The sequence below is a fragment of the Schistocerca serialis genome, chromosome 6 (genome assembly GCF_023864345.2).
Source record: "Schistocerca serialis cubense isolate TAMUIC-IGC-003099 chromosome 6, iqSchSeri2.2, whole genome shotgun sequence".
Classification (NCBI taxonomy): domain Eukaryota; kingdom Metazoa; phylum Arthropoda; class Insecta; order Orthoptera; family Acrididae; genus Schistocerca; species Schistocerca serialis.
The window spans coordinates 325381757-325408623 of record NC_064643.1 but is presented as its reverse complement, the minus strand read 5'-3'; the positions used below and the strand labels follow the sequence as shown (position 1 = coordinate 325408623).

The 26867-nt window shown below is 37.6% G+C and overlaps 2 protein-coding genes across 9 annotated transcripts in view; one reads left to right on the top strand and one right to left on the bottom strand.

Moving 5' to 3' along the window:
- LOC126484000 (5-demethoxyubiquinone hydroxylase, mitochondrial) overlaps positions 1-26867 on the top strand; it is a 57728-nt gene that overhangs the window by 22797 nt on the left and 8064 nt on the right. For all 5 annotated transcript variants that reach the window (XM_050107315.1, XM_050107318.1, XM_050107314.1 and 2 more), the window contains exon 2: positions 22689-22851. In XM_050107315.1, the coding sequence (XP_049963272.1) occupies positions 22689-22851 (163 nt within the window). The remainder of the gene's footprint in view (positions 1-22688; positions 22852-26867) is intronic.
- Positions 8887-26867, bottom strand: part of LOC126483999 (protein shifted-like) — a 54813-nt gene continuing 36832 nt past the window's right edge. For all 4 annotated transcript variants that reach the window (XM_050107313.1, XM_050107310.1, XM_050107312.1 and 1 more), the window contains exons 7-8: positions 12515-12610; positions 8887-9202 (exon numbers count right to left, since the gene is read on the bottom strand). In XM_050107313.1, coding sequence (XP_049963270.1) covers positions 9033-9202; positions 12515-12610 — 266 coding nt within the window. In that variant the 3' untranslated portion in view covers positions 8887-9032. The remainder of the gene's footprint in view (positions 9203-12514; positions 12611-26867) is intronic.

Here is a 26867-nt window from a genome sequence, read left to right as displayed (position 1 = left end):
ATTGTCGTAACATGACATCTACTTCATGGTCCATTATGGCTCACCTGTAAATAAAAGAAAATACTTTTATATACCAACTTATAGCTAAATGTTCCAAGTATATTCTCAAAACATTTCATTCTTCTTTTGCAAAAAATAAAACAATTAGAGACGACTGTGCAAAACTTTTTGAACACACTTTGTATTTTCTCTTGAAAGCAAAAGATTGTTGGGATGGAAAGGGCTGGGGTATGAAAATGGATAAGCTCTACTTGATCTGCCCTTTATCTGCCTGTCTAAGGGTCAGTGTTCTGTCATATAATCCAACCATAGCAGGCTGTGACATGAGAAGTCAGTCAGTTTATGAAAATGAAGGATAATGAACAAATCTGTCGTGGGGAAGTAATATTGTACGAAGATGATTGTTTTATATTGTGGACTTCCCGATTTTGAAGCACCAGGGACACCACTTCCCCTTATCCTACTGAACCCAAATTTCACGTAGGTTAGCAATAGATAGAATAACTATAAAAAAGTTAAAAAGTGCCAAATAAGAAACATATATAGCAAGTGGTACAAATGAAAGTTTTCTTTTAATTCTTGTGATTCTTCAAAGTCATATGATAGTGAGAAATGGTGAGAGGGTTCAGCTCTGCTACTTTTACATACTCTTTACATGAATTTTTGTATTTTCAGAAATGGATTATGCTAACTGTTGTTTTTTAACACTCCCACATTTTATGTGATATATCTTATGAAGTAACATTCAATTGATGTCGTCTAAACCTATTATTATTCTGCTTTATGCTGGTAGCATGAAATCTGCTACACAATTTACAGCTTGTCATCGATTTGGAGGCTATGGTGTTTCTCCTTTGTTTGTGTCGATGTGACATGCTTATTTCTGTCACAATAAAATTCAACTGTATCAACGTAATAGAAATAAAGCAAATGATCTATAAAGTTACCAACAATATCCCTCATTACACGTCTGCTTGTTCTTCAAGAAATGTTTTTCATATTCAATCAGTTAAAGTAAGTATGGCACATTTTATAGTTCTCTTTACAGTTTCTATCACAAAATAATGCATGAAATAATTCCAAATGTGTGAATTTTAATGAAATTGAAAATGAATTGTCAATACGAAAAACTTATAAGCACAAAAAAAAAAAGATTATTTAAAAAAGCCACAGTACAGATAAAAAAGGAAATCCTAACATGTTTTTAAGTTCAAAAGTTTTTTTCTTAATCTGGCTGTCTAATGCTTGAACTACTACTTGCTTTTCACGAGTCTCTTTCCGTAGTGCATTAAACTGTGAGCAGTAAGAAATGATGCTTGGCTTTTCCGCAACCTCTAAAAGTTCATCAGCTGATTTGTGCAATGAAGAAATGTCAGAATCAAGGTTGCATTCTTTTCTGCTTTAAACCTTCCCAATTCCTCTTGCAATCTGCACTTCCTTTTGTATAGTGTCTTGGTCTTCTCCACTTGTTTTTGTTCAAGATAAGCCCATGTATTTTTTCTGGCAGAAGATGCAGATGCTCAAAAATCCTGAATTATTTTTACATTTTGCAGTCCCCCACAAAATTTATGGTGGTCTTTAACTTGCTGCATAGCAACATAGAATCTTTCTTTCAAATTTTATATTTCTAGACCTAGAACCATGTTGATTGAGACTCCATCTCTACTGTTGGCTGACCATGTGAACAGATTAAAATTTTCTTGCAAACCATCCAGATTTCTGTGAAATCTCTTTAATACTTATTCTTGTACAGAAAGTCATCTAATCATGAAATTTTCACATCAGAATCTCTATATTCTTGGTATGGAATTTGCTGTAAAAAATCTCTAAACTCCAAAAGAGAGTGACTATTCAATATTAATTTCATCTTTTTCTAGCAGCCACCTTTATTTTCAAGAATAACTTTTGGATCCAGACATGCTTAATAATGTACATAGGAATACTGTACTGAAGGTTTTTCAATAACACTTTCAACTATTTTCATATTAAACGACTGTGCTTTGTGTTTTATGGTTAGAACATCTTTGTTGGTAATCTTTTCCTCCTTAACCATGCTAGACAAAATTTTGTCTCCAATAAAGCCTAAACCTGCTTTTCTTAATTTACTGAATGAAGATGGCTCCACTTCATAAGTAGCAAGCTTATCTGAGGAATCAATTTTCTTGACATCCTCTTTCTTTAGTGCATGAACTGAGGAAACAATGATTTACTAATTTTGTGAGATCATTTGCAAAAAAAAGCCAAGAGTGGGTCATCAGATTTGATATATAGTCAAAAAAGGCTGAACAATCTGGCCCACAGCAACAAAAAATTGAAGTTTTAATTGTAGTAACTTATCCTTTACTGCTGACAAAACAACCTTATAGGGATTGGAAGCTGGCATGGTAGTTTTCTCCTTTTCTACATTAGCAACAGACAGAGAAATGTCATTCAAAAGAGCCCTCAGAGCTGCAGAAGGTTTTCTAACCACCTATGGTGGCAAAATTTCAGGCTTACCTTCTTTGAATCTGAAAGTTCGATGTACTTTTCAACTTTTGCAGATAAGTCACAAAATAGATAACATAAACTTTTTAAGAAACTATATATGTCCCAAATGAGCATCTTTTTCAAAAGAATCATGTAGTGTGTGTAAACCACAGGAGCCCAATTCCAATCATTTCTTTGCATCATCTTGTTTCATATTCTGCTGCAGCATCTTAATGAATTTTTTATTTACTGCAGGTCCATCCATAGACACTAGCAGAAGTTTTTGAAGCATAATACTTTCCACAGCAGCCATAAATGAAGTTTTAATATCCTCTGCTGTTACACGGGCCATGAAAGTTGGAAGTAAAGTGTCTTGTATGAACCTGATTTAAGTCTGTGTTCCAAAACCTAACTAAAATATCCACCTGCTTGGTCTGGGTGGATGTATAAAAACTTCCATCAAGTAAAAGTGTATACCCGTCTACAGAATCTAAGCATTTAAATAAACTGTTTGAAATGTGGGGCAATAACAAAACAAATTAGATACACACACTGTTTCTCTCCACAAGTAAAGTGTTTTGCTATTTCACTACCACGAAACATATTTATAAATGATGAAATAGTTGTACATGATTTAAAAGTACAATTTAATTCACAGCATTTCATTGCTCAAATTACTTCAGCCTTCAACATTTATTTCCTGGTACGTATAATTTTACTGTTGGTAAAGATGGAAAGTTTGAAGCTTCATGTGTTTCTGAATTTGAGTGCAGGTCTTCAGAAAATGAAAGTAAATTATCCACACTTTTTGATGTTCTTGTGGTTTATTTTAAAAATGCAGCATGCTTTCTTGCTGTTTCATCAGTGCAGTGTTTTTCTGTTCTAGAAGAAAAGAAAAAATATGCTGGTATTATTTTTAGTAATACTCTTGGTAATTAATATAACCCCCTAAATCAATTTTTAAAAATAATTATTGCCACTTCTGCTGTTCACAAGGTACGGTGAATTTCTTCTCTCAGATACGTGCTAAGACTACAAACTATATGTCAAAACATGCAATTTTGCCAGTACTTTTTTTAATAGTTTCCCTGGAATTGGCCAGATATTTGCATTTTGCAGGTGTAAGGAGCCTAGAAGTCAAGAAATGTGTCTCCAGCCTGACAATTTGACGCCTTCCTGTTGTCGCCAATGTTATATCATGTAAAGGTAGTTTTCGGTATGGTCTGATAGATGGACCCTGTAGTATTCTTTAATGTATGCACTCTGTAGTGTTCCTGTTTTGGGTTTGATCTGCTGCTGGTGCAGCTCTTCTGTCACGTGATCCAGCTCCATCCTCATTAGGTTTTGATAACTGCTGAGGAGCAATCCAGCTTAGGCCATATTGAACTTGAACGATTTGGTCCGTAATTTACACTTTTAAGCTGAAATCATCTTTCTGTGAGAATTCTACTTCTTTGTGTCATCTGTATAATGAAAGTGCTCGCAAAATTACGAGTTTTGTGATATACAGAGAAGGGCAGCACAAATGGTCACAGGTTTGTTAAATCTGTGGGAGAGTGTCACAGAGGTACTGAGAGAATGTAACTGGAAGAATCTTGAAGATAGACGTAAACTATCCCAAGAAAGTCCGTTAACAAAGTCTCAAGAACCAGCTTTAAAAGATTACTCTACTAATATACTACAACCCCCACATATCGCTCACATAGTGATCGTTAAGATAAGATTTGAATAATTACTGCACACACAGACGCATTCAGTCAATCATTCTTCCCACACTCCATACATGAATGGGACAGGGAGAAACCCTAATAACAGGTGTAATGTATCCTCTGCCATGCACCCCACAGTGGATTGCAAACTATAGAAGCAGAGCGTCTTTACCTTTGTTACTTCTTATCTTTATTCTTTTGATTGTAAAATACTTCATCTTTTTTGTAAATTTTCACAGTTTCAAGCAATTGTGATTGCACGCTAATATTTTACTGTTTGTGTTATCATTAATCATATACTTCATTTATACCTCACGTTTAAGTGATATTTTGGTTGGTTCATTTGGGGGAAGGGACCAAACAGCGACGTTATCAGCCCCATCATATCAGGGAATGATGGGGAAGATAGTTGGCCATGCCCCTTTTAAGGAACCATCCCAGCATTTGTGTGAAGCGATTTAGGGAAATCACGGAAAACCTAAATCAGGATGGCTAGACATGGGTTAGACACGTCGTCCTCTCAAATGCAAGTTCAGTGTGCTAACCACTGCACCAGCTCTGTTGGTTCCAATAATTTGTAATACTCGCTTGCTCAGGTACTAAACAATAATTACTATCCAAGTATTTTTGTACCAATGATGTGTATTAACAACTCATTCACGATTGAATGTGTAATGTGCATAATTTAAGCACATCAACTTCCATATAACTTGAAATAACACTTACCTTTCTTATGGGCTTTTATTACTGCTTCTCTCATCAACAACATATCAATGGCCTTACACTTTACTTTGTGAATGTCTCTCGATGGCACTCGCCATTGTTTATATTCATTTTGTTATGGCCACAGTTGGCTTCAGGCACACTCTCGAGGCATTTTAATCACAATTTTAAAAATACACCTGTTCTGCAGTGTTCCCACCAAACGTGTTTTACAAGTAGGGATGGCCGATAAATCACAGATTGATACTTTGCCACAGATATTTTCTTGTCACAGGTGTACTAAGTTAGTTAAGGTTTCCATGCCCCTTGCTATTGCTGCCAGTGTATAATATCTCTCACTACCAGCACTGTAGTTTATGTACAGCAAATGGTGTCAATTGCGAGTACTGCGTGTAATCAAACTCCACTCTATTCTACATGCCTGAGGCGAGATAGCCTTGCCCCTCTCATCCTACATGTCACACAGCTGAGCGATCCTCATAACTGATTTGACATTCAACCTATACATCCAGTCTTTTTTCCACCTTCTTAACTTCGACAAATTAATTTATTTTTAAGTTTCAATACAATTGCCAAGACAAAAATAAGGTCTTATAAGAACTATAATTAAAAAAAGGACAAAATAAGCACTTATAAGGACTTTTATTGCACAGTACAAAAATTAAGTACTTTTATGAAACATACGAACCCTGAAAAATTTGTTCACAAAAATATCCAAGCCTCTTGGCACACAAATTACTACAGCTACACTGAAAAACATGTTTCGATCTCTAGCCTTCGGAGTCTTACATTTCCTTCTTCAAAAGACAGGAAAATAATTAAAACAGAAAAAGAAACAAGTAAATAAATGTTAAAATGTACACTCTACCACTTCCACAATGCAGAACACTAAAATTAATGCAATTCAAAGGGGCAAGCCCCCATCATCAGAATTAGTAAACAAGAATCAATAGGGGACAGTCAAAAAGTTTGCGTTTGAAGGCTGTACAGTCTAGAATCGGTACTTCGGCTACGGAAGATCACCGTGAGCACTGAAGCTATCATCCTACTGACACACCAGGTAGAAGATACCCACTTGGTAAAAAACTTACCTTGCTGCAAGAAGTAGTTTGGGTGACACACCAGGTTGAAGGTACCCATTCGATAAAAAACTGTGCACTGCAGCATGAAGAAGAATGTGTTTTCTGCTCCATATTCTCATCCAACAGGAAATGTCAACCCTTCAATGCCTTTTTTAAGGGACTGAAGGTGTGATAATTGCATGGGGAAAAATCAGGACTATAGGGCAGGTGCTCAAATGTCACATATTTGGCCATAATGTATGAGGCTGGCCTCCCAGATCGACTGGCATCTTGTGTTGAACCACGACCAGCATGGAACTTGCTGCACCATTCCACAATGGTGGTTTCCAACAGACACATTGCCCCCGTGCACATTCGTCATTTTCCGATTGATGTCTACCAGTTTTAATGCTTCAGCAGCAAAGAAAAGAATAGCAGCACATTTGTCCTGTTTGGACACATTTGGTAATAACATTGTCATAGTTCACGTTTCTGCATTTACTGCACGCACATCAGGAAGGCTTGAATGTCACAATAATCTGTTGCCTACATGTCACGCTTATATACCCACATCTGAGACGCACTACATATAATGGCCTTGAACAAAAACTGTTTGACTGATAAAAACATAAACAAAATAAATACATTTTAATATTTTTAACCTTATCACTTTTATACATTCTTGTATAATTATTTTGATGATGGTTTGCTCCTAAGAAATACATCAATTTTGGTGCTTTTGCATTGTGAAAGGTTGTTGAGTCTACATTTTCACACTGATTTTAACAATCAAAATGTTGTATTAATTTTGGATTAAACCAAGGAAAGTGTTATGAAAGTTGAATTTTAGGGAAAGTAGTGCAAATCTTGGATCAGGTGAGGAGAGGGAGAAGATATAGCACAAAAAAGTATTCAGAAATAATAATAAATTATGAGCCAAGATTCAAATTTCAGTATGTTCTGACATTAGTGAGTTATTGGTAGTTGGCAGTTTATATGTAAGAGCTTAATTTGAAAGAAACCACAGGGTGTAATTGTAAATGAAACACAAATAAATGCAGCTGGAGTGTGTGTGTGTGTGTGTGTGTGTGTGTGTGTGTGTGTGTGTGTGTGTGTGTGTCTACATCTCAACTGTTAATTCTGTAACATGCTCAGCAGCTGGATGTTGCCAGTATGGACAGTTTGTCCGTCGCCATTCATTCTAATATATGAGGGTAGTTCAGAAAGTAACAGCAAACTATCAATATTAAATGCTGTTAACACATCAGGGATTTGAAACCGCCAGGAAGTGAAAATGCATGGTTTGAGAAAGTTTCGACATGCCAACAGGTGGACTGAAAAGGAGAGGCAGTAGAAACAAAGTGGCAGTACTCCTAGCTCTGTGAACTGTAGAAGAGCAGCGAGCAGTAATAAGATTTTTGTGGTCAGAGGTCATAAAACCTCAACAAATCCATAGGATGTTGGAAAGGTATGGGGAGAGCTACATTAGTGAGAGATATGTATGAGTGGGTAAATGCCTTTAATAGTGGACGTACGTAAGTAACAAATGAGCAACGCTCTGGTTGTCCCAGCAAGATTGTTACTGATGAGAATGTGGGATGCACTGACACCATGACTCATGAGAAATGGCACACTTCTGTAGAAGCTTTAGCCAGTATGGACAGTGTCAGTGTCAGATCCGTTCATACCATTACTAGTGAGGTTCTCAAGTACCTTTTTTTTGTGCATGATGATAGCTAGAATGCTCACTGGTGAACACAAGATGATGCGTTTTCAGGCTGCCACATCATTTCTGGCATGATATAATGTTGAAAGACACGATTTTGACACGTATCGTTACTGGTGGCGAAACCTGTGTGCATCTCTTTGAACCAGAAACCAAAAGACAGCCTTCAGAATGGTGACAAACATCTTCTCCAACCAAGAAGAAATTAAAGTCTCAGCCCTCTGCTGAAATGGTCCTTTCCACCCTCTTCTGGAAAAAAAAAAGGGGCTCTGATTTTGGAGCACTATCAGCAAAGATGTGAAACAGTGAACAATGCCTGATACAGTGCCATGTTGGAGAATGAGCTAAAGCCAGCAATACAGAACTGTCACAGAGGACTTTTGTCTAGAGGCATTCTTCTCCCTCATGACAATGTGTGCCCCCACACCACCACTGAAACTCTTGCCGACATTTGGAGATTGGGATTTCAAGTTGTACTTCATCACCATACAGCCCTGATTTTGCTACTTCAGATTACACATGTTTGGACCCCTGAAGGATGCTCTCATAGGACAATGATTTGCTCTCATAGGACAATGATTAGAAAGTAATGATGAAGTGGTGCACTCTTTGTTGTAGGCACAATCGAAAACCTTTTATTCGAGTGGAATAGAAAAGTTGTGCAATGGTGTGTGAAGTGTATCAAAAAGGAGAGTAGTTATGTTGAAAAATGATATCTTGTTTGTATTTGTAAGTGAAATATGTGCTTTGCAAAAAAATTGTGTGCTGTTACTTTTTGAATCACACTCTTACACTGGTCAGCAAACTTGGTTGTTAGTTGAAAAGATCATTTATGTACTCTCATCAACATCCATGTCTTTAATTTCATTGACAAACCTCTACTGGTGAATTGGAGTTTATAAAAATATGGCATAATCCTTTCTGTAGCATACTACTCAAACACACATATCATTTGTAATTTCACATACAATGTGCTCTCATGTAATTAATTTTTTTGGTAGTGCAGGAGAAATGGGGAAGGGTGACTACAAATGTGTATATTACTCCTTAATACATTGACTGCCGCACGCGCAGTATCAGATCAGGCACATGGCATCAAGTGTGAGGCTCTGTTGTGGCAACTAGGTGCCTTTTGGGAGTCAGTGTGTAAATAAGGTGCAGGTTTTATAGTTCTCTATTAAATTTTAATGAGACTGATGGATAATATCAAACATCTTTACTGGAAAAAGCAATGGTTGCAGAATGTCCTTTATCATTACATGTTTGGCAATTGTTCAAGAAGATTATTAACAGCGCATGGATACAAATTTTAACAAACAGTTGAAGTATTTAGTCATTTGGTGGTGTTTAAAGTGTTCCACGTAATCGTCTTTTCCTTCTTTCTTCTCGACTGTGTGAGCCACCGGATGAAGAGCGGCGTCCAACCTCACAGTGTTCACCCCGGAAGTCTGGAGGACATCGACATTTGTTCACCCCACGACAGCGTCCACCATTCAGGCACGGGATGATACACTTTGCTGCAATGTACACAATGGAACTTCAAGAATTTTTGTGAAACATATTAGTAAAACAACCATGCCAATTTTTCTTCAGTTTTGTATATTTAGAGCTTAGTTGCTATATACTGTCAGCTTTCTAAGATAGGGAAACACAAACCTCTGCTAAAACTTTAATTACACAATAAGAAAATATGTCTCAATTTTTTGTGGCCATTTTGTAAACTCTAAACTGCACTATAATTCTAGGGCAGAAAGTTGAAACAAATTCCATGGAATGTGCAGTTCTTGGCATCTTTTATGTGGTCAGATCTAATATATATTGAACAAGACACAGGCAAGAAGACTATTATAAGATAGTTATTTCTTATGTTCTCAGCAATGTACATTTAAGTTACAAATTGTGTACAAGTACTAGATTCGTGGAGGGATTACAATACCATGCAAATGGTTTCAACTCCTCAGCATTTTTCAATACATCAAGAACATTTTATTTGGACTAGAATTGAACTTCCATGGGAACACATGCACAGTTAATGGTAACCTACTTTTAGTTTGCAGGCAACGAACACTGATTCACTGTAAAACATGTTTTTATACACCCAATGATAATGGGAGATTTTGTTCAATAATTATGCCCAATATCACAAACTTCAAAACAAAGATGAATAATTCATTATTACAAAAACCTATAGAGATATTCTTTCAAATAAAGGGGTAGGGGTAGGTGTGGGTGGGGGAAAGGAGGGGCAATGAGAGAAAATCTGTATTAAAACAGTGAAAGGTGAATTTGGTTTAATGTTTGTATCAAATGATAAAATTGGCAGCAGTAGCCATTTGAAAAGCACCGCCAGATACAGGTGTGGCTAGGAGTTGCACAACAAATACAAATGTCTACGGTTCAATCCTTATTCATCCCAGATATCATTTTGAAACAATGGAAAATCCATTTTGGAATATCAAAAATATTATGAAAAGGATAGATTGTTACTCACTGTAAGGGTGACATGTAGAGTTGCAGGCAGGCATAATGAAAAGACTGTTACACATTTAGTTTTTGGCCATAGCATTCTTCAGAAAAGAAAAGAAAGACACACATGCACGTGTGCGCAAGCAAGCACACCGTCTGGCTGCTCAGTGGGGGTCGGTGGTTTGGAGGGGGGGGGGGGGGGGGAGGGCTTGTTACCTTGCACTGTGCTTCACTTCCACAGGCGGTCGTAGTTTTAGTTAATTTACATTTGCAGCCAACTGCCATTTTATAGTGACCGGAAAACAAAATCTGTCACTATATTCTGACTGTGCTGAAAGTCTTTCTGTAATGTGTGAAGAGAGCTTTTTTCAGTTCTACTTTTGTGTTGAATTTTGGTTCTAATCTGTAGCACTGTGCCAAGTCCGAGTTGCATGGCTATGAAATCAATATTCTACAGATTTTATAATTACTGAATTGGAATGCTACATTTTCAATTAATGACATATAATCTTAAACAGATGTGTCAGCATTGCAAAGTGCAATTTTTTTCCATTTATTAGTTACATAAACATTCACATGTTACAAAACTTTTTTGTACAGGGGTAAACTGTAACATCGTTCTGAATCTGAGATAGCATGCCATTTCTTAGCTCAAAATGGCTGCTCTGTGCACTGGCCACCAACCTTATGGCATGCATAGCACACACATCCAAGTCTCTGCCACAACCTTTCTAACATCCTTGGTGTGTTTGAATGTTGCCTCAAAGGGCTTTTATTTAAGCTACTAATCCCTTCACCCCAGAATCACATCACCTTACAAATTGGTAATGGCGTGGTTTCCAATATCTTGAATTAAACACTGCACAATCTGTGAATACAAAAACTAAACAGATTGTACAAAACAGTGAACACTCCACTGTACTGGCATAGATTGGTAAGTCCTGCCTCCTTAAGCTGACTCCAGATATCCAATTAAAAACGTTAAGTACATCACTCTAACTTTAAATGCGAACATTTTTAGGTTAGGCTTTACTGACATTAAATGAAACAAGAAGTTCACTGTTACCAGTCATGGTGACTGGTAACTTGTTGTTTCATTTAACATCACTCTAAGTTTTATTTTCACATTTCATTAACTTAGCACCTCTGTACAATGTACAGTTGCAACATTACTGCATAAAAACCTGGAAATTTATTTAAGGTTCAGTTAAACAGATAGCAAGCCAAACTGGCACCATATATATATATAATAGAAGGAAACATTCCACGTAGGAAATATATATCTAAAAACAAAGATGATGTGACTTACCAAATGAAAGTGCTGGCAGGTCGACAGACACACAAACAAACACAAACATACACACAAAATTCTAGCTTTCGCAACCAACGGTTGCCTCGTCAGGAAAGAGGGAAGGAGAGGGAAAGATGAAAGGATTTGGGTTTTAAGGGAGAGGGTAAGGAGTCATTCCAATCCCGGGAGCGGAAAGACTTACCTTAGGGGGAAAAAGGACGGGTATACACTCGCACACACACACACACATATCCATCCACACATATACAGACACAAGCAGACATATTTAAAGACAAAAAGTTTGGGCAGAGATGTCAGTCGAGGCAGAAGTGCAGAGGCAAAGATGTTGTTGAATGACAGGTGAGGTATGAGTGGCGGCAACTTGAAACTTTTTGTCTTTAAATATGTCTGCTTGTGTCTGTATATGTGTGGATGGATATGTGTGTGTGTGCGAGTGTATACCCGTCCTTTTTCCCCCTAAGGTAAGTCTTTCCGCTCCCGGGATTGGAATGACTCCTTACCCTCTCCCTTAAAACCCAAATCCTTTCATCTTTCCCTCTCCTTCCCTCTTCCCGTTATCCACCAGGCCTCAATCTCCGCTAATTTCAAGTTGCCGCCACTCATACCTCACCTGTCATTCAACAACATCTTTGCCTCTGCACTTCTGCCTCGACTGACATCTCTGCCCAAACTTTTTGTCTTTAAATATGTCTGCTTGTGTCTGTATATGTGTGGATGGATATGTGTGTGTGTGCGAGTGTATACCCGTCCTTTTTCCCCCTAAGGTAAGTCTTTCCGCTCCCGGGATTGGAATGACTCCTTACCCTCTCCCTTAAAACCCAAATCCTTTCATCTTTCCCTCTCCTTCCCTCTTTCCTGACGAGGCAACCGTTGGTTGCGAAAGCTAGAATTTTGTGTGTATGTTTGTGTTTGTTTGTGTGTCTGTCGACCTGCCAGCACTTTCATTTGGTAAGTCACATCATCTTTGTTTTTAGATATATATATATACAACAAAATTATCCCACCTCCTACACTAAATGCTGGTAAAATAAACAGAAATAATCTTTCTTACAGAATTCACAACGCAAGCCATAGAAACCCTTGGGGCAATCACAGGTGTCCTTCTGTATGCATTTTCCACCATTGAGGCACTTTTCGGCACAAATACCTGAAAACAATTACAATTGCAACACAGTCATTAGCAACAGATACTTATTACAGGCTGTTTGTAACATTATAATCACAGACAATGTAGAATTCCAATCCTTGAATCTCAAATTTATATATAAGAATGTAATAGCATTCTGTTAAAATTATTTTAATATTATATTAATAGTATTATATATATTATATTATTATATATTAATATTATATTAATATTTCAGCTCAAGTCCTTCGACTTTCTACTTTAACCATAAACTCATATGACTTCTAATTAAGAAGCAACACATATAGACAAAAATACTGACAATATATTTTAGAAAGAAACTTCTGTGCAGAGTACTGAAAAGGCTTTTCTATGTGTCATTTATAGGGTTCTCTACCTCAATCGGTAAGAAACACAACCCGCACATGAGCACTTTGTTGTCCATGTGTCTGTCCGTCTAGCTACCTGTTAGGCCCCTATTTTCTCAGGAATGGGTACAAGTATCGAGTTGAAATTTATGTGAAGCGCTAAAATCTACGGTCCCTTGACAGTATAATAAACATTAGCTTCTAAATCAATGCAATCAAACGATATAGCCATTTACGTCACATTTTTTGACACACACAAACTCACTCAACAGAACCTACAGAGTTACTTCCTGTTGCTCTACAATCATGAAATTTGGCAATAAGAAAGATTTCACTGTACAAGTAAAGGAAAAAAATCTGGAAACCGTGAATTTGTTATTGTATCACATGAAAAAATTTGTTGTTTGTTTATTTATTTACAACATGCTCCTACAATATTTGTAATACTACATGTATGTATTTTGTGTGTGTGTGTGTGTGTGTGTGTGTGTGTTTTGTATGATGGTTATGATGTTCATATGCCCTCACTTCTTGATATGCTGTGGAGAGGTATGGTATTTTGCTGTGGAGAGGTATGGTATTTAAGCCAGTACACTGAGTGAAGTCTGATGATCAGGAACTTTATGCCGCCACCACCACCTCTCCTCCTCTTGCTGACCAAACACTGGCAGTGAACATTTTTCCCACCACTAGGGTTTGATATACCTTACCCCACTAGGTCAAGCGCCACAGCGCAAGCACTTGTTAGCGACCTCGGCCATGGAGGCAGATTCAGAATTTTTTTTGTTGTTAATTATCCATATGCCCAGTCACCTGTTAAAACTTCTTTTTCTTTGGAACAGGTAGATGTCTCAAGTTAAAATTTATGTCACATACTACTATCTGTGGTGCCTTAGGGGCATAATAAATGTTAGCTTCTAAGTCAATGCAATCAAAAGATTCATTATTTATGTCACATACGAGGGGGGTCCCAAAATGGAACTGAAATATTTTTTAAAAGCTATATATTTTCAAACACTGTTTACAAAACCGCCTTATCTCTTTCAAAATACTCTCCATTACAACTAATACACTTGTCCCACCAGTGCTTCCACTGTTCGAAAAACGTTTTGTAGTCAACTTTAGAAATGGCTGACACCCCTCTTTTTTTTCCCCCCTCTGGACTAATTCAATGTTTTCAAATCAGTGTCCTTTCATGCCCCTTTTCATGAGTGGAAATAAGAAAAAGTCACACAAAGCTATGTCAGGTGAGTAAGGTGCATGGGCACTGCAATCATGCCATTTTTAGCCAAAAACTGTCGAACAGTGATGATTGTGTGTGCAGGTGGGTGGTCATGGTGGAATAACCAGTTTCCTGTCTGCCACAAATTGGGTCTTTTCTAACGAACTAGTCTCCGACAGTTGATCAATTGTCTGTCAACATTCTGTCAGCAAAAGTTTTCGAATTTTTTCAATATTTTCATTGATTAGGGCAGTTGATGGACGTCCAGAATGAGGTTTGTCATCGATTGACATGCTGCAATTTTTAAATTGAGCGAACCACTCGTACACTTGAGTTTTTCCCATAGCGTCATCTTGGTAAGCTCTTTTCAACATTCAAACAGTTTCAGGACAGTTTTTTCTGAGTACAAAACAAAATTTCACAGCTGCATGTAGTTCACTTAAACTTGCCATAGTAAAAAATGGAACAACAACAAAACAGCGCTAGCAAAAACAATCACTGCAGATGAAGAGAACAAGCCAGGTCAACAACATAGGCATCACTGAACTGGCAATGAGTTGTGCTACACACGTTTTGTGGCAGAAAAGTGTTCTACACAAGCTTCACCCACAGAAAAGTTATTTCTTTTTTTTTCTTCTTTTTTTTGGGTACCCCCCTCGTATTTTTATACTTGCGAACTCACTCATTAAAACCTATAAGGTACTTCACCTTGACACAGCATCATGAAATTTGGCAAGAATAAACGTTTCAAGGGGGGAATCAGAAAATTGTTAATTTGTAATTATATCACATGAAAAAAATTGTCATTTGTTATCTGACTTCAAACTTGAAGTTACAACATTTTCAAAATGTTTGGACTCCCTGGGACTGATATGTTGCCAGTATCAATGTTGATAACGAGAAAAAAAATCTTCAAGATCCTAAATTCCCGGAATGGATAAAATGTGTATATACATAATTTAAGTTTTTATGGAACCTTTCATGTGCGAGTCCTACTCGTACCTGGTCAATTTTTCTAAAACGTGTGGTACTGCAGATGAGGATAAAACACAATTCAAAAGGTAGAAATGACAAAACTTAGAGGTTGTTACTGCTGTGGTATGCAAGGAAAATTATGAGCAAAGTATTTTTACTCAATCAAATTGTATTGGGGATAAATTTCCTATACATTACAAAAGACATCTCGGACAAGAAAAATCTCACAGACCTCATTTACATGCTTTTGGAGGAGACAATATGTGTGTTTTCTGGAGTCACTGTTAGATGCTTTTTGATACATTTTTTTACAAGGGAGGTTGTGGGTTGGAATGGCCCAATTTTATCTCTTTTCTTCTGAAGGTTTGAGCCTTAACACACACCACACAGTACACTGAATGAACTGTGCTTGGCTGCCAATTATTTACAACACTTTATCAGAAGTCTGTCTCTTTTAGATATAGCTGCAGATTTTTTTTTAATCGCATTGTGTAGGAATACATTAACAAAAGACAGTGAAATCATAGAAACTTAATCTTTATACAGCATCAAGAATAAAATATATATCTCAGGGAGGACCACATAAAGATGTTTGTTTGGACTGTCCTGCTGTATGGATGTGAAACACGGATATTCTGAGAATTAAAAAATAATAGCCTTGAAGATGTGGTGTTACTGCAGAATGCTCAAGATTTCTTTTGATAGGCAAGATATCAAAAGAAGAGGCACTCTACAGACTGGAGGAAGAGAAGCCATGTCTCTTGAAGCCTATCTGACACAAGAGACACTTGGGTTGGCCAATTGGTGAAGTTTGATGGTATCTTAAAAGTATTTTTGAAGGGACATTAGAAAGGAAGAACACAAGAGGCTGACCAAAACTAGAATACCTTGACTAGATCATGGAGGATACCAGCTGCACCACCCTCACGAGGAAGGCCAAAGACAGAAATGCATGGCGAGCTCTAATAACAAACCTGATGCCTGAAGACCTAAGAAGAACGATAAAGTATCACTATACTGCTTAGTGCTATTCACATTTATGACATCTAGATTTAGTCTAGTAAATTACTAGGAAGGCTACTACTTCGAAAACATATGCTGCTATCTCTTTAGTTTTGCTATATAGCTGCTGTTTATTAGCTACTAGTAGCTTAATATTTACTGGAATACAATGGCATTTTTTTTAATAGAAAATATTTCCCACACCTGTAAATACTGAGTCCTATTTACAGTATGTTACTATTTGTCATACTGCTTTATAAGAAACACTGCAACTTTTAGTAGCTCTTGAAAAGAGCTTAGTGTTACAATCCAATTGAGTTTATCTACAGATATCATGAAACTATATACCAATATTGTAAAATTTAATAATTCTTGAAAAGACCTTAGTTTTGCAGTTCAATATTTCACAAAAAAAAAAATATTTTAGAAATGTACTAAATTTTAGATCAGAGTCTGCTGCACAGTCCTCTTCTGTTTTGATACACAAGGCTGAAGTGAATACTAAAGTAAAACTGCCAGCACGCAGATTTTGTCTTCAAATTTATCTCATTCCACCAATTCTCTGAAAAGTTTAACATGATTGTATTGCTACACTTTTCTTTTCTAGATTTACTGAATATTGTTAAAATGTATTATTCTGATCAACAAATTGCAGTTGATTAAATTCTTGAGTAAATAGAACACTTGCAAATGTTACTCATACAGTAAGCTCTTGTGTACTATCAGTTGTTGGCAACTAGAACCATTTATAAAATATTATGGGTGTACACATTACCTGAGACACACTACATGTTTAACTATATCTGTTGAATGAGTATGATTTTTCTGTTAATTGGTATCAGCGTATGTGAAGTCTACTGTAATCATAACAGTAAACTATTGGATCTCATCATGTCTATACAGGACATTACAGTCAAGAGACTAAAATATGTATTACCATGTCAGCCGTTCTTTTCTTTTTAGTTGTGCCACTTTAAAAGAAAAAAGATAATATTACACACTGGCACAAAAAGTTTTGCGAAGGTCTGAAAATTTGAAGCAACATAGGTTGAAGTACAAAATAGGGAAAGTTAATTGCATACTTGCTGCCCCTGATGTAGTTGACAGTTAAGAATTCCTGTACCTTTTTGGGTACAAGATCCAATCGTATCTATCTAAGAGCTACAGAACAACTGTGTCCTTATAAAGTGTATTAGCGAATAAAAAAACAAAAGAACTAGCAATAAACATTTGATCATTTTCTCATGTCATACAAGTGGTAGACTGAAAATCTGACAAATATAGCTGGAGTAAAATTTTCATTCTTTGATGGTCTGCCTACCAAGTTCTCATCATTGAAGACTGCCTTGTAGGGTTACAAGGGCAGCCAAATGTATTTACACAGATTCTCTATTTAGAGCTAACTACACCCAGATATTGTGGTTAAAACTGAATTATTTAAGTTTGGAAATATGGTTTACAGAGCCTTCATGAAAGCAGTCTATTTACAGAGAGTTAATTTATATAAGGTCCACTGGTAACAGTTTAGGATGCTTTGCAAACTGGAATTGTATTTTATCCTATTGAGGTGATTGCAGCATGATCCTGTACAAAATTGAGCTCAGTAATATGGGGACGATACATCAATGTTGATGCTATATGATCTTTGCATGTACAATATGGAGTAGGAATCATTTGCTACTTGTTTGGAGCCATAGCAGATGATGTGAATTTCTGAAGAAAGTTGTGGCCAACCTAAATATTACCACTTTAGCTCTTTGTGAACCTCTAAGAGCTGTGCATCATTCATACCGAAGATGCTACCTTGTTTTGTTTAGAGGCAATATTGCTACTCAGTTTCAAATTTCTTATCAAAATTCACTGTATCTTAGGTCTGGAAATTTTTTCTTTATTGTTGATAACTTTTATTACATTTTATTAACACACTGTGAACTTGTCATATTCATTCAGTTATAAGAAAACCAAGTGAACCTAATAATTTTTACAACAGTGCTACACTGTCCCAGCACTGCAGCTCGGCCAAGCTCAAGTGTTGGAGTGCTGGAGAGGGGAGGAGAGAAGGGAGACCGTCAGCTAGGAGAGAGATGTAGGAATGTGGCATAGGTGATCTACCCTCCAGCTGTGATGAAGTGGATGAGTGCGAGGCAAAATGCCAACAGTGGCGGATGTGAGTGTGGGATATGTCCTTCCAATACATACTTCTATCCCTCAATCCAAATGGCCGCCCATTTCCACCTGTCTCATAGCTCCCACTTCACTCATTAATCAACACCTACCATGCTCTCTCTGTAGTTTCCTTCTTCCTCTGTTGTATCTGCTTTTCCAAACTCTTATACTTCATTGTGTGCCACATGCAACTTCCACTGCTTAGATTAACATGGGCTTGCCTGTCCCATGTTTCTATCCCATGGCATTGTTGCCTCCCTCTCATAGTTGCCAGCCTCTCTTCCCTCCAACTCACCTCTCATCCTTGTAGTCACTCCAGCTGGCATCACAAACTGTTGGCAGTTACCTTTACTTCTTCAAATATGCTCCATTAGTGAAAGTTTGTCCGAAACAGTCTTTGAACTACAGGGTGGGTACAATAGAACTGGCCCAAAAGTGTTTTCATTGTTTTATGACAAGGTAATCTAAACAGCAAGATTTTTCTGGATTGATTTCTATGGTAGTCATTTCCAGGCTCTTCTGTAAAGAGCAGCCTTCTTCTTTGTGTATCCATCTCTGCACAAGTATCAGCTGAATGCTCTGGCGGACAAGTGTGGTGTTAAATAGTCTCTTTAGTAGACCTGTTGCATTTTCTAAGTGTTTTGCCAATAAACCACAGTCTTTGGTTTTTTTTTTACCCACGGCATTATCTATGTGATCATTCCAATTTAAGTTAGATATAATTTTAATCCCTAAGTATTTAGTTGCATGAATATAATAGAAGGCAACATTCCACGTAGGAAAAATATATCTAAAAACAAAGATGATGAGACTTATCAAACAAAAGCGCTGGCAGGTCGATAGACACACAAACAAACACAAACGTACACACAAAATTCAAGCTTTCGCAACCAATGGCTGCTTCGTCAGGAAAGAGGGAAGGAGAGGGAAAGACGAAAGGATGTGGGTTTTAAGGGAGAGGGTAAGGAGTCATTCCAATCCCGGAAGCGGAAAGACTTACCTTAGGGGGAAAAAAGGACAGGTATACACTCGCACACACACACACACACACACACACACACACACACACACACACACACATCCATCCGCACAATCACAGACACAAGCAGACATTTGTAAAGACAAAGAGTTTGGGCAGAGATGTCAGTCGAGGCGGAAGTAAAGAGGCAAAGATGTTGTTGAAAGACAGGTGAGGTATGAGCGGCGGCAACTTGAAATTAGCAGAGGTTGAGGCCTGGCGGATAACGAGAAGAGAGGATATACTGTACTGCACTACACATTGCTTTTACATCATCCTGCCTTTCCAGTTCTTAAATCTCGTCACAGTTACTTTTCACCCATTCCTTTCCAGCTTGATCAATTAATTGTCTTATTTCTTTAGTCTGCTTTCTATATTATTTTTCCTTCCTTCCACATAATGTCAAATCTTCCTTTTCCTATGATCATCCACTATATCTAACATACTGGGTGTAATCCATTCCCTCTCATCTTTACTTTTCCAGTAACTTCTTCTAAGGCTTCCGGAATAGTATTTTTCATTGTAATCCATTCTTCTGGTACACTGGCACATTCTGCTGAATTTAAAAGTTTTTCTTCAGTATTTTGAACAGTGGCCTTACATCCTTCATGGTTCCATTTGACGACACCCCAGTTTCTTCTTCTAATACTCTTCAGCTTTTTTGCAAACATCTGCCACTAGAAAGTTCTGATCTGCATCGGCATCTGTTCCAGGAAATGCTTTCGCCATATTGACACCGTTTTTGAATATTGGGGTGGTCATAAAATAATCATCTGCTATCTTCACTATTACTAAGAGCAGCTAATGCATACAGCCCTTGATAGTGGTGTTTATAATCCAGAAATCAAAGCTATCATAGCAGACTTTTAGTTTTTCTCTCTCATTTTTTTCCCTAGTCCAGATTCTTCAACTATGTCCTTCTGTTTTCCTTTCCCCACTAAGCTATTCCAGTCTCCCATCATAATTTTTATTTTACTCTTTCCAAAGTGTTGGAAACTTCAATAGCTAAGATAACTTATTTTGTATCAGACATATGAACATTTTCTGGTCCAGTTTTATTTTGGCCACCCTGCATGCAATCAAAAAAGTAGCAATTAAGTCCCTCATTCTGCCTCTAGATGGGCCAATCAGATGTGACCGACTGCTGTTTCATTTTCTGTCAGTGACACCACTGGATGCGGCATGAAGGGGCGTGTTGGTCAGCACACTGCTCGTCCAGTCATCTATTTTCTTGACATAGGAACCATTAACAATTGATCGAGTAGCTCCTCAGTTGGCCTCACGAGGCTGAGTGCACCCTTTACCAGTCCTCCCACGAAGGATTAATTCCTGGCAATACTGGGAATCAAGCCTGGGTGCTCCATATGGCAGTCGGCCCCATACAAATTAACTGTGACAAATTATTTCTGTGATTTATGTTCAGTAATTTTTCACCTGCTACATTCTGATGCAGATCATTGCTGTATTTTCTTCCTCTATTATGAAATGAATTCTTCTTTGATGGAGCAAAGCATCTTTGTTGTTCTGACATTCCCATGCCTGTACCTGTTTCCTCAAGAGATCTGTTGTTTCTTTACCCGTTATTATCCATATACAGTGTAAAAAATAAATCATCTTTGTTGATTGTTTATGTTCAACATGCTCCATTACACACTATTTGTAATACTTCATGTATGTATTTTGTGTATGTATGTAGTGTGTGTAGTGTAATGTTTGTGCTGTTTGATGATGATGATGATGATGATGAGAGACTGTAGAAAGTGAAACCCAGTGCCTGCACATAGCCTACTCCCTTACGATCAGCACCAAGGGGGGCCACCAAACTTAACATCCCCAACCGATGGACGGATTGCCATCAACAGCATCACATGCCCTCAGTTCATGAGACCCTGCAGAGAGTTTTGGTATTTAAACCAGGACACTGGCACACAGTTTGATCATCAGGAACTTTATGCCATCACCTCTCTTCCCACTGCTGGCCAAACACTGTCAGAAAATTATTTTTACCGCCAGGATTCGAATCGGCTTACCCCCGAATCGAGCGCCACCACGTAAGTGTGCATTAGAGGTCTCATCCGTGGTAGTAGGTACAAGTAATTGTATGCAAAACATAATTACAGATGGACTAAAAATGTTAAATTATCCATGTGAAAATGAAGACAAATGTGGGAATGTGAGAACAGCACAACAAAACTACATCATCACTGATGATGGCTTGCAAATAGCATTAAGGAAAAAAATGGAGTAGTTGCCTGAATTTGACATTCCTTTAACCTTATCAATAATAGCCTATTTTGCCAAGTAGTTAACACACTGGACATGTACTTGGGAGGAGTGGGTGATCCACATTTATGTTTTCTGTGGTTTTCCTAAATCATTTAAGGCAAATACTGGAATGCTTTCATGGAAAAGGATCCATTGTTTCCTTCCTATGTCTATCTTTAATTATGTTTTCATTGAAAAGACATTAAAACTTAATCCTCCTTACATTGTTTTCCCATTAAGTTTCACACTCTCTAAGGATTCAGTGGTCTAGGTTGTTGTCTCAAACTCCAGACATTAACATTGCTCTTTTAAGGCTTTTCTCTTGGTAATGTGGATCATGTACCCTACATTTAGTCTGCCTGAGTTAACTGATTGATGTAAACAAAGAATATGTACAACATAACATGACTTTCACACAGTTTCTAAGTTTTGCAGTTTTATGATTTTGACAGCTCTCTGGAAAAAGAAACTGGTTCTTGCACATGTGCTGTATACCACCCACTGCCATATTGCATACACCATTGGTTCACAACGTCATTGGTTAACAGGACAAAAGAACATGCACCAGCCTTTATCAGTTATATCATTATGTAGTCACACTTTGTTGTGAGACTAGTTGTGTGGTGCAAACGGGTGACAATTATATTGCCTGAATAGATATTAAGAAAATACATATGAGGTGGCGAGCTCACTGTATGAGTAGATATTAAGAAAATACTTTTGAAACATGTACAGGCTACCTCAGAGACAAAAGTTCTGGTTGTTCAGGAACTTGGGTGCTCTTCATGCGGAACTACAGCACTTGTATCAAAAATGTCATTTATTACTTTAAACTGCCTCATAGAAAGTACTGAGAGATGATTATTATTATTATTCCCTTCCTTTCTCAGATGTTATGTCTGGTTAAAAATGGAACGTGACGTGGACATTGATCAAGCGTGACTTCCTTTTAACAGTACGGTATATGTTACATTGCATTTAGAAACTTTCGGGTAATTGAACATGTATCAATAATTACAGATTTCTGTAGTAGTTATTATTATTATTATTATTATTATTATTATTATTATGCTGTTTCTACAGATGCAGACTGCACTGATACCTCGAGCTTCATTTCTTTGTGCCTTTCCTGCACGAAGATTGATTTCAACTAAAGCAGATTCCACAGTTGATCGAATATTACGTGTCGACCATGCTGGTGAACTTGGTGCTGATCGAATTTATGCTGGACAAATGGCTGTTTTAGGTGAGAAGTTCTAACATATTATACATTACCAGATAAGATATATAATATTTGTCAAAATACAATCTTAGTATTTCATGGTGGAAATGATATCATATAGATTCTAATTTTTTTATGAAAATATTGACATGTAACAGAGAAAACAGAACATAACACAAATTATCTATACAACATTAAACACAATGTGCGTTTAGACTGTCACTAATATTTTGATGCTTACAGTGACACCAATATGTTGATCTATGTTATGGCCTAAGAATTTTTATTACTTTTCACTTCAGAAATTATTTATCTGTCTCAGTATATTGTGACATCTGAAGATATAAAACTTTATTTTTATATCAGGAGAAGGATAAAAGACGGAACCTGCAAAACTACTGATCATTATCTTTGACATTAATTTGCTGCCATATTCTAATTTCAAATACAACAAACTTTTTTGTGGCAGGAAAGTTGCTGTCCAAAAATAAGTACAGACTTAGAAAGCTTCACTTGTGTGAAGCTCAGCTGGCACTTTTCTCACACGAATTGCACTTGAAGCAAGGATGAAGGACAACAGGCACATTCCATATCCCTAAATTTCGAGAAAGCATTTAACACAGCACCCCATTGCAGACTATTAATAAAGTTCCAAGCATATGGAATAGGTTCCCGTGTATGTGAATGGGTTGAAGACTTGTTAAGTAATAGAATGGTGGGCGTTCATCAGAGTCAAGGATAATATCAGGATTGCCCCCAGGAAAGTGTGATAGGACAGTCTCTCTCTCTCTCTCTCTCTCTCTCTCTCTCTTTCTTTCTTTCTTTCTGCAGATAACCTGAGCCGCAGTCTGGAACTGTTAATGACATTGTAACATATGGGAAGTGTTGTCATCAAATGACCTAGACAGAGTCTCTGTTTTATGCGATGAATGGCAGCTTGCTTTACATTTAAGAAAATGTAAGTTAATGCAGTTGAGTATGTAAAAAAATGATGTAATATTTGAATACATTATTAGTGGTGTGCTACACACACACACACACACACACACACACACTCACTTTGATTGATTAAATATCTAGAAGTAATGCTAAAAAGTGACATGAAATGAAACAATCACATAAGGCAGGGAAGGCAAGTGGGTGATTTCAGTTTATTGGGAGAATTTAATAAAGTATAGCTCATCTAAAAAGAAAATACTGTGTAGAACATTCGTGCAACCCATTCTTAAGTACCTCTTGACATTTTGGGATCCCCACCAGGCCAAATTAAAGGAAGTAATTGAAGCAATTCAGAAGACTGCTGCTACATTTGTTACCCATAGATTCGGTCAACATGCAAGTGTTACAGAGATGCTTCACGAACTCGAATAGGAATCTCTGGAGGGAAGATGATTACTATTGAGAAAATTTCGAGAACAGGCATTTGCAGCTGACTGCAGAATGATTCTAATGTGGCCAATGTACATTTCGTGTAGGGGCTATGGAGACAATATAACAGAAATTAGAACTTGTACAGACAAAATTTAGACAGTTGTTTTTTCCCTTGCTCCATTTGCAGGTGGAACAGGAAAGGGAAGAACTAGTAGTTGTACCATATACCCTCCACTATGCACCACACAGTGGCTTTTGGAGTAGGTACGTACAGGGTGGACGAAAAGTCCCTGTACCTGCTTGTATCAAATGCTAATTGATTTGATTTGTTTCAGCACAAACACTTACTTATTTATTAAGTGTCCAATATATTCGTATATAACAACGAAAACCAGCTACTATGTAAACACTGTTCAGCCTTCTACATCATCATGACTACCACCAAATTATCATTGAGGATGAATGGGCATAGGCAGAGGGTATATACTGGCAACTCACATATTCCTGTTGCAGAGTATGCTCTGGATTCTCCCCCCCCAGACCCCATTTTCTCAGAACTCCACAGGTTAGCACTACAACATGTAGTGGTTTTCACCACCCACCCGGCCTTAATTTACGTTAATTTCTTCTGTCCCAGCTTTTCTTCACTGTAACTACTCTTTGCTTCACTCTGTTTTAGTTTTCTACATCTTTAATTGTCTTTCCCGTCTATTTTTCACCGCCCCCTCCCACCTCCATTACGTATAATGCACTTAGCTTCTCACTCGTATTAACTCGTGCACAATGTTTTAGTAGTAATCTCTGTCTTGCATATTACCCTGTCTTCCACCTTTAAGCTCTCATGTTTTCAAATCTCGTCCGATGCAGTCCCCAACAATCAGTCTTTCCTTCTTATCCTGTACGGTAAGTCTCCCCTGACTAATGGTTCTTGGTGACTTTCCCAAAATCTGCCCCTTTTCCTAGATCTCTCCAGTCCTTTTCCTTCACCCTTCTTGCTTCCCCTTCAACCCTTCTGCCTGAAGGAGGAGTCACTGGCTCCAAAAGATCTTTCATGTGTGTGTTCTGCCGTCGCTTGGTGAGTAGATTTTTTACCTGTCCAATTAAACAATATATTGGTATGTTCCACAGCATGCTGTTACCACATTTCCATGTGCCCCAACCCATGTAAAACTTTCTCGTATTTGTATGCGCATGCGCATTCAAGTAACTTCCCTTGTCTTGTGCATGTGCATACATAGCGGGTCAGGCTTGTAAGTGAGCGACCATTTGTAGCTGCAGTTTGCGGGTCATGGCCCATCAAACATAGGCCGGTGTGAGGTGGAGCGTACACCAGTAAGTTAAGTAGTGGTTTTGACTTTGTACATATGTACTGTTTGTGTTTTCCTTTTCTTTTTCGTTTATAGATGTATAGCTATGGTGTTCATTTAATCATTGACAAAGGTCTTCTTAGGCACTTTCAGGTTTTATTGTTGTTCAGAAGAAGGTGGTAGTTATCTACGCTGAAACCTGGGTTAACACTTAACACTAGGTGCTTTTTTCGCAATCGAGGCAGGTTTTTAGTTTTTTAATATATTGACCAACGATTGCTGACGCGCTGCGATGTTGAAGGTTCTCCTTGACGTATTTTTGAGCATGTCCAGTGCTATAGTGTGAAATGCATCCTCAGCAGTATTGCACAGTCTTCGTTTGTAGCTTAACAGTGTGCTCCCGTAATGAGTTGTCAGGTGTGATGAGGTCAGGACTTCTTGGTTGCCATATCAAGAGACCTGGTAAGCATTCTGCGAGGCCCCTTTCCTCAGCCTGAGGTATTAACCATGTTCATAACATGTGTAAATAATTTCCACCATTTACAGTCCCTTTAAAAAAGTACGGCGCAAGCAGATGTTGTGATGTCATTGCTGCCCATATCACTACATGAGACATTCCTTTGTAACTTGATTGTGTGATGAGGATTCCCTTTGGCTCTGAATGACAATATTTATAGCACATGAGCTGCAATAAATGGCGTACTCATCTGAAAACTCAATCTTGGCACAGTTCACTGAATTTGGAAACTGAGTTAACAAAGCGCAGAATGTTAAAACTCACTTATTTCAGGCTGTACCTGATAACTCCTTTATGAATGTTGGTTGTAAAGATCTGACCTTAAGTCTTTTTTCATATGATCTTGGATTGCTTTGTCCTCAGTATACTGAGCCCCAAAGTACGTTTATATGTTGACTTCATAGGAGATCGTTCAGAGAATGAGAGACTCCAGCACTTGTTTCTTCTCATGTCTTCTTCCTTCCACTCTGTGACCTGTCTTTAACACTACCAATCCAGAAGTTGTTGCTTTTCGCAGTGGAATCTTATTAAATCTTTTCTGGAAAGGTCCCCAAATCTTTCTCATTATCCGCCCTGTGTATTGTCATTCGTGCACCCACTAACTTATCACTAAATGCTGTTCAGTAGTTTAACTATTACTGCTCACATCTGCCATAGCTACAGATTAAAACTTGACCTTGAATGAAAAAACACTGAACATGACTTCCAACAACTGACAAGAAGTAACATAGATACCAACCTGCTTAATAACATTTGAGACTAAACTTCTTGCCCACCCTGTAGATGTAGAGTAGACAGTTACTGTTACCTATACTTCAACTAGAAATTTCCTTTCATCAGAGCCT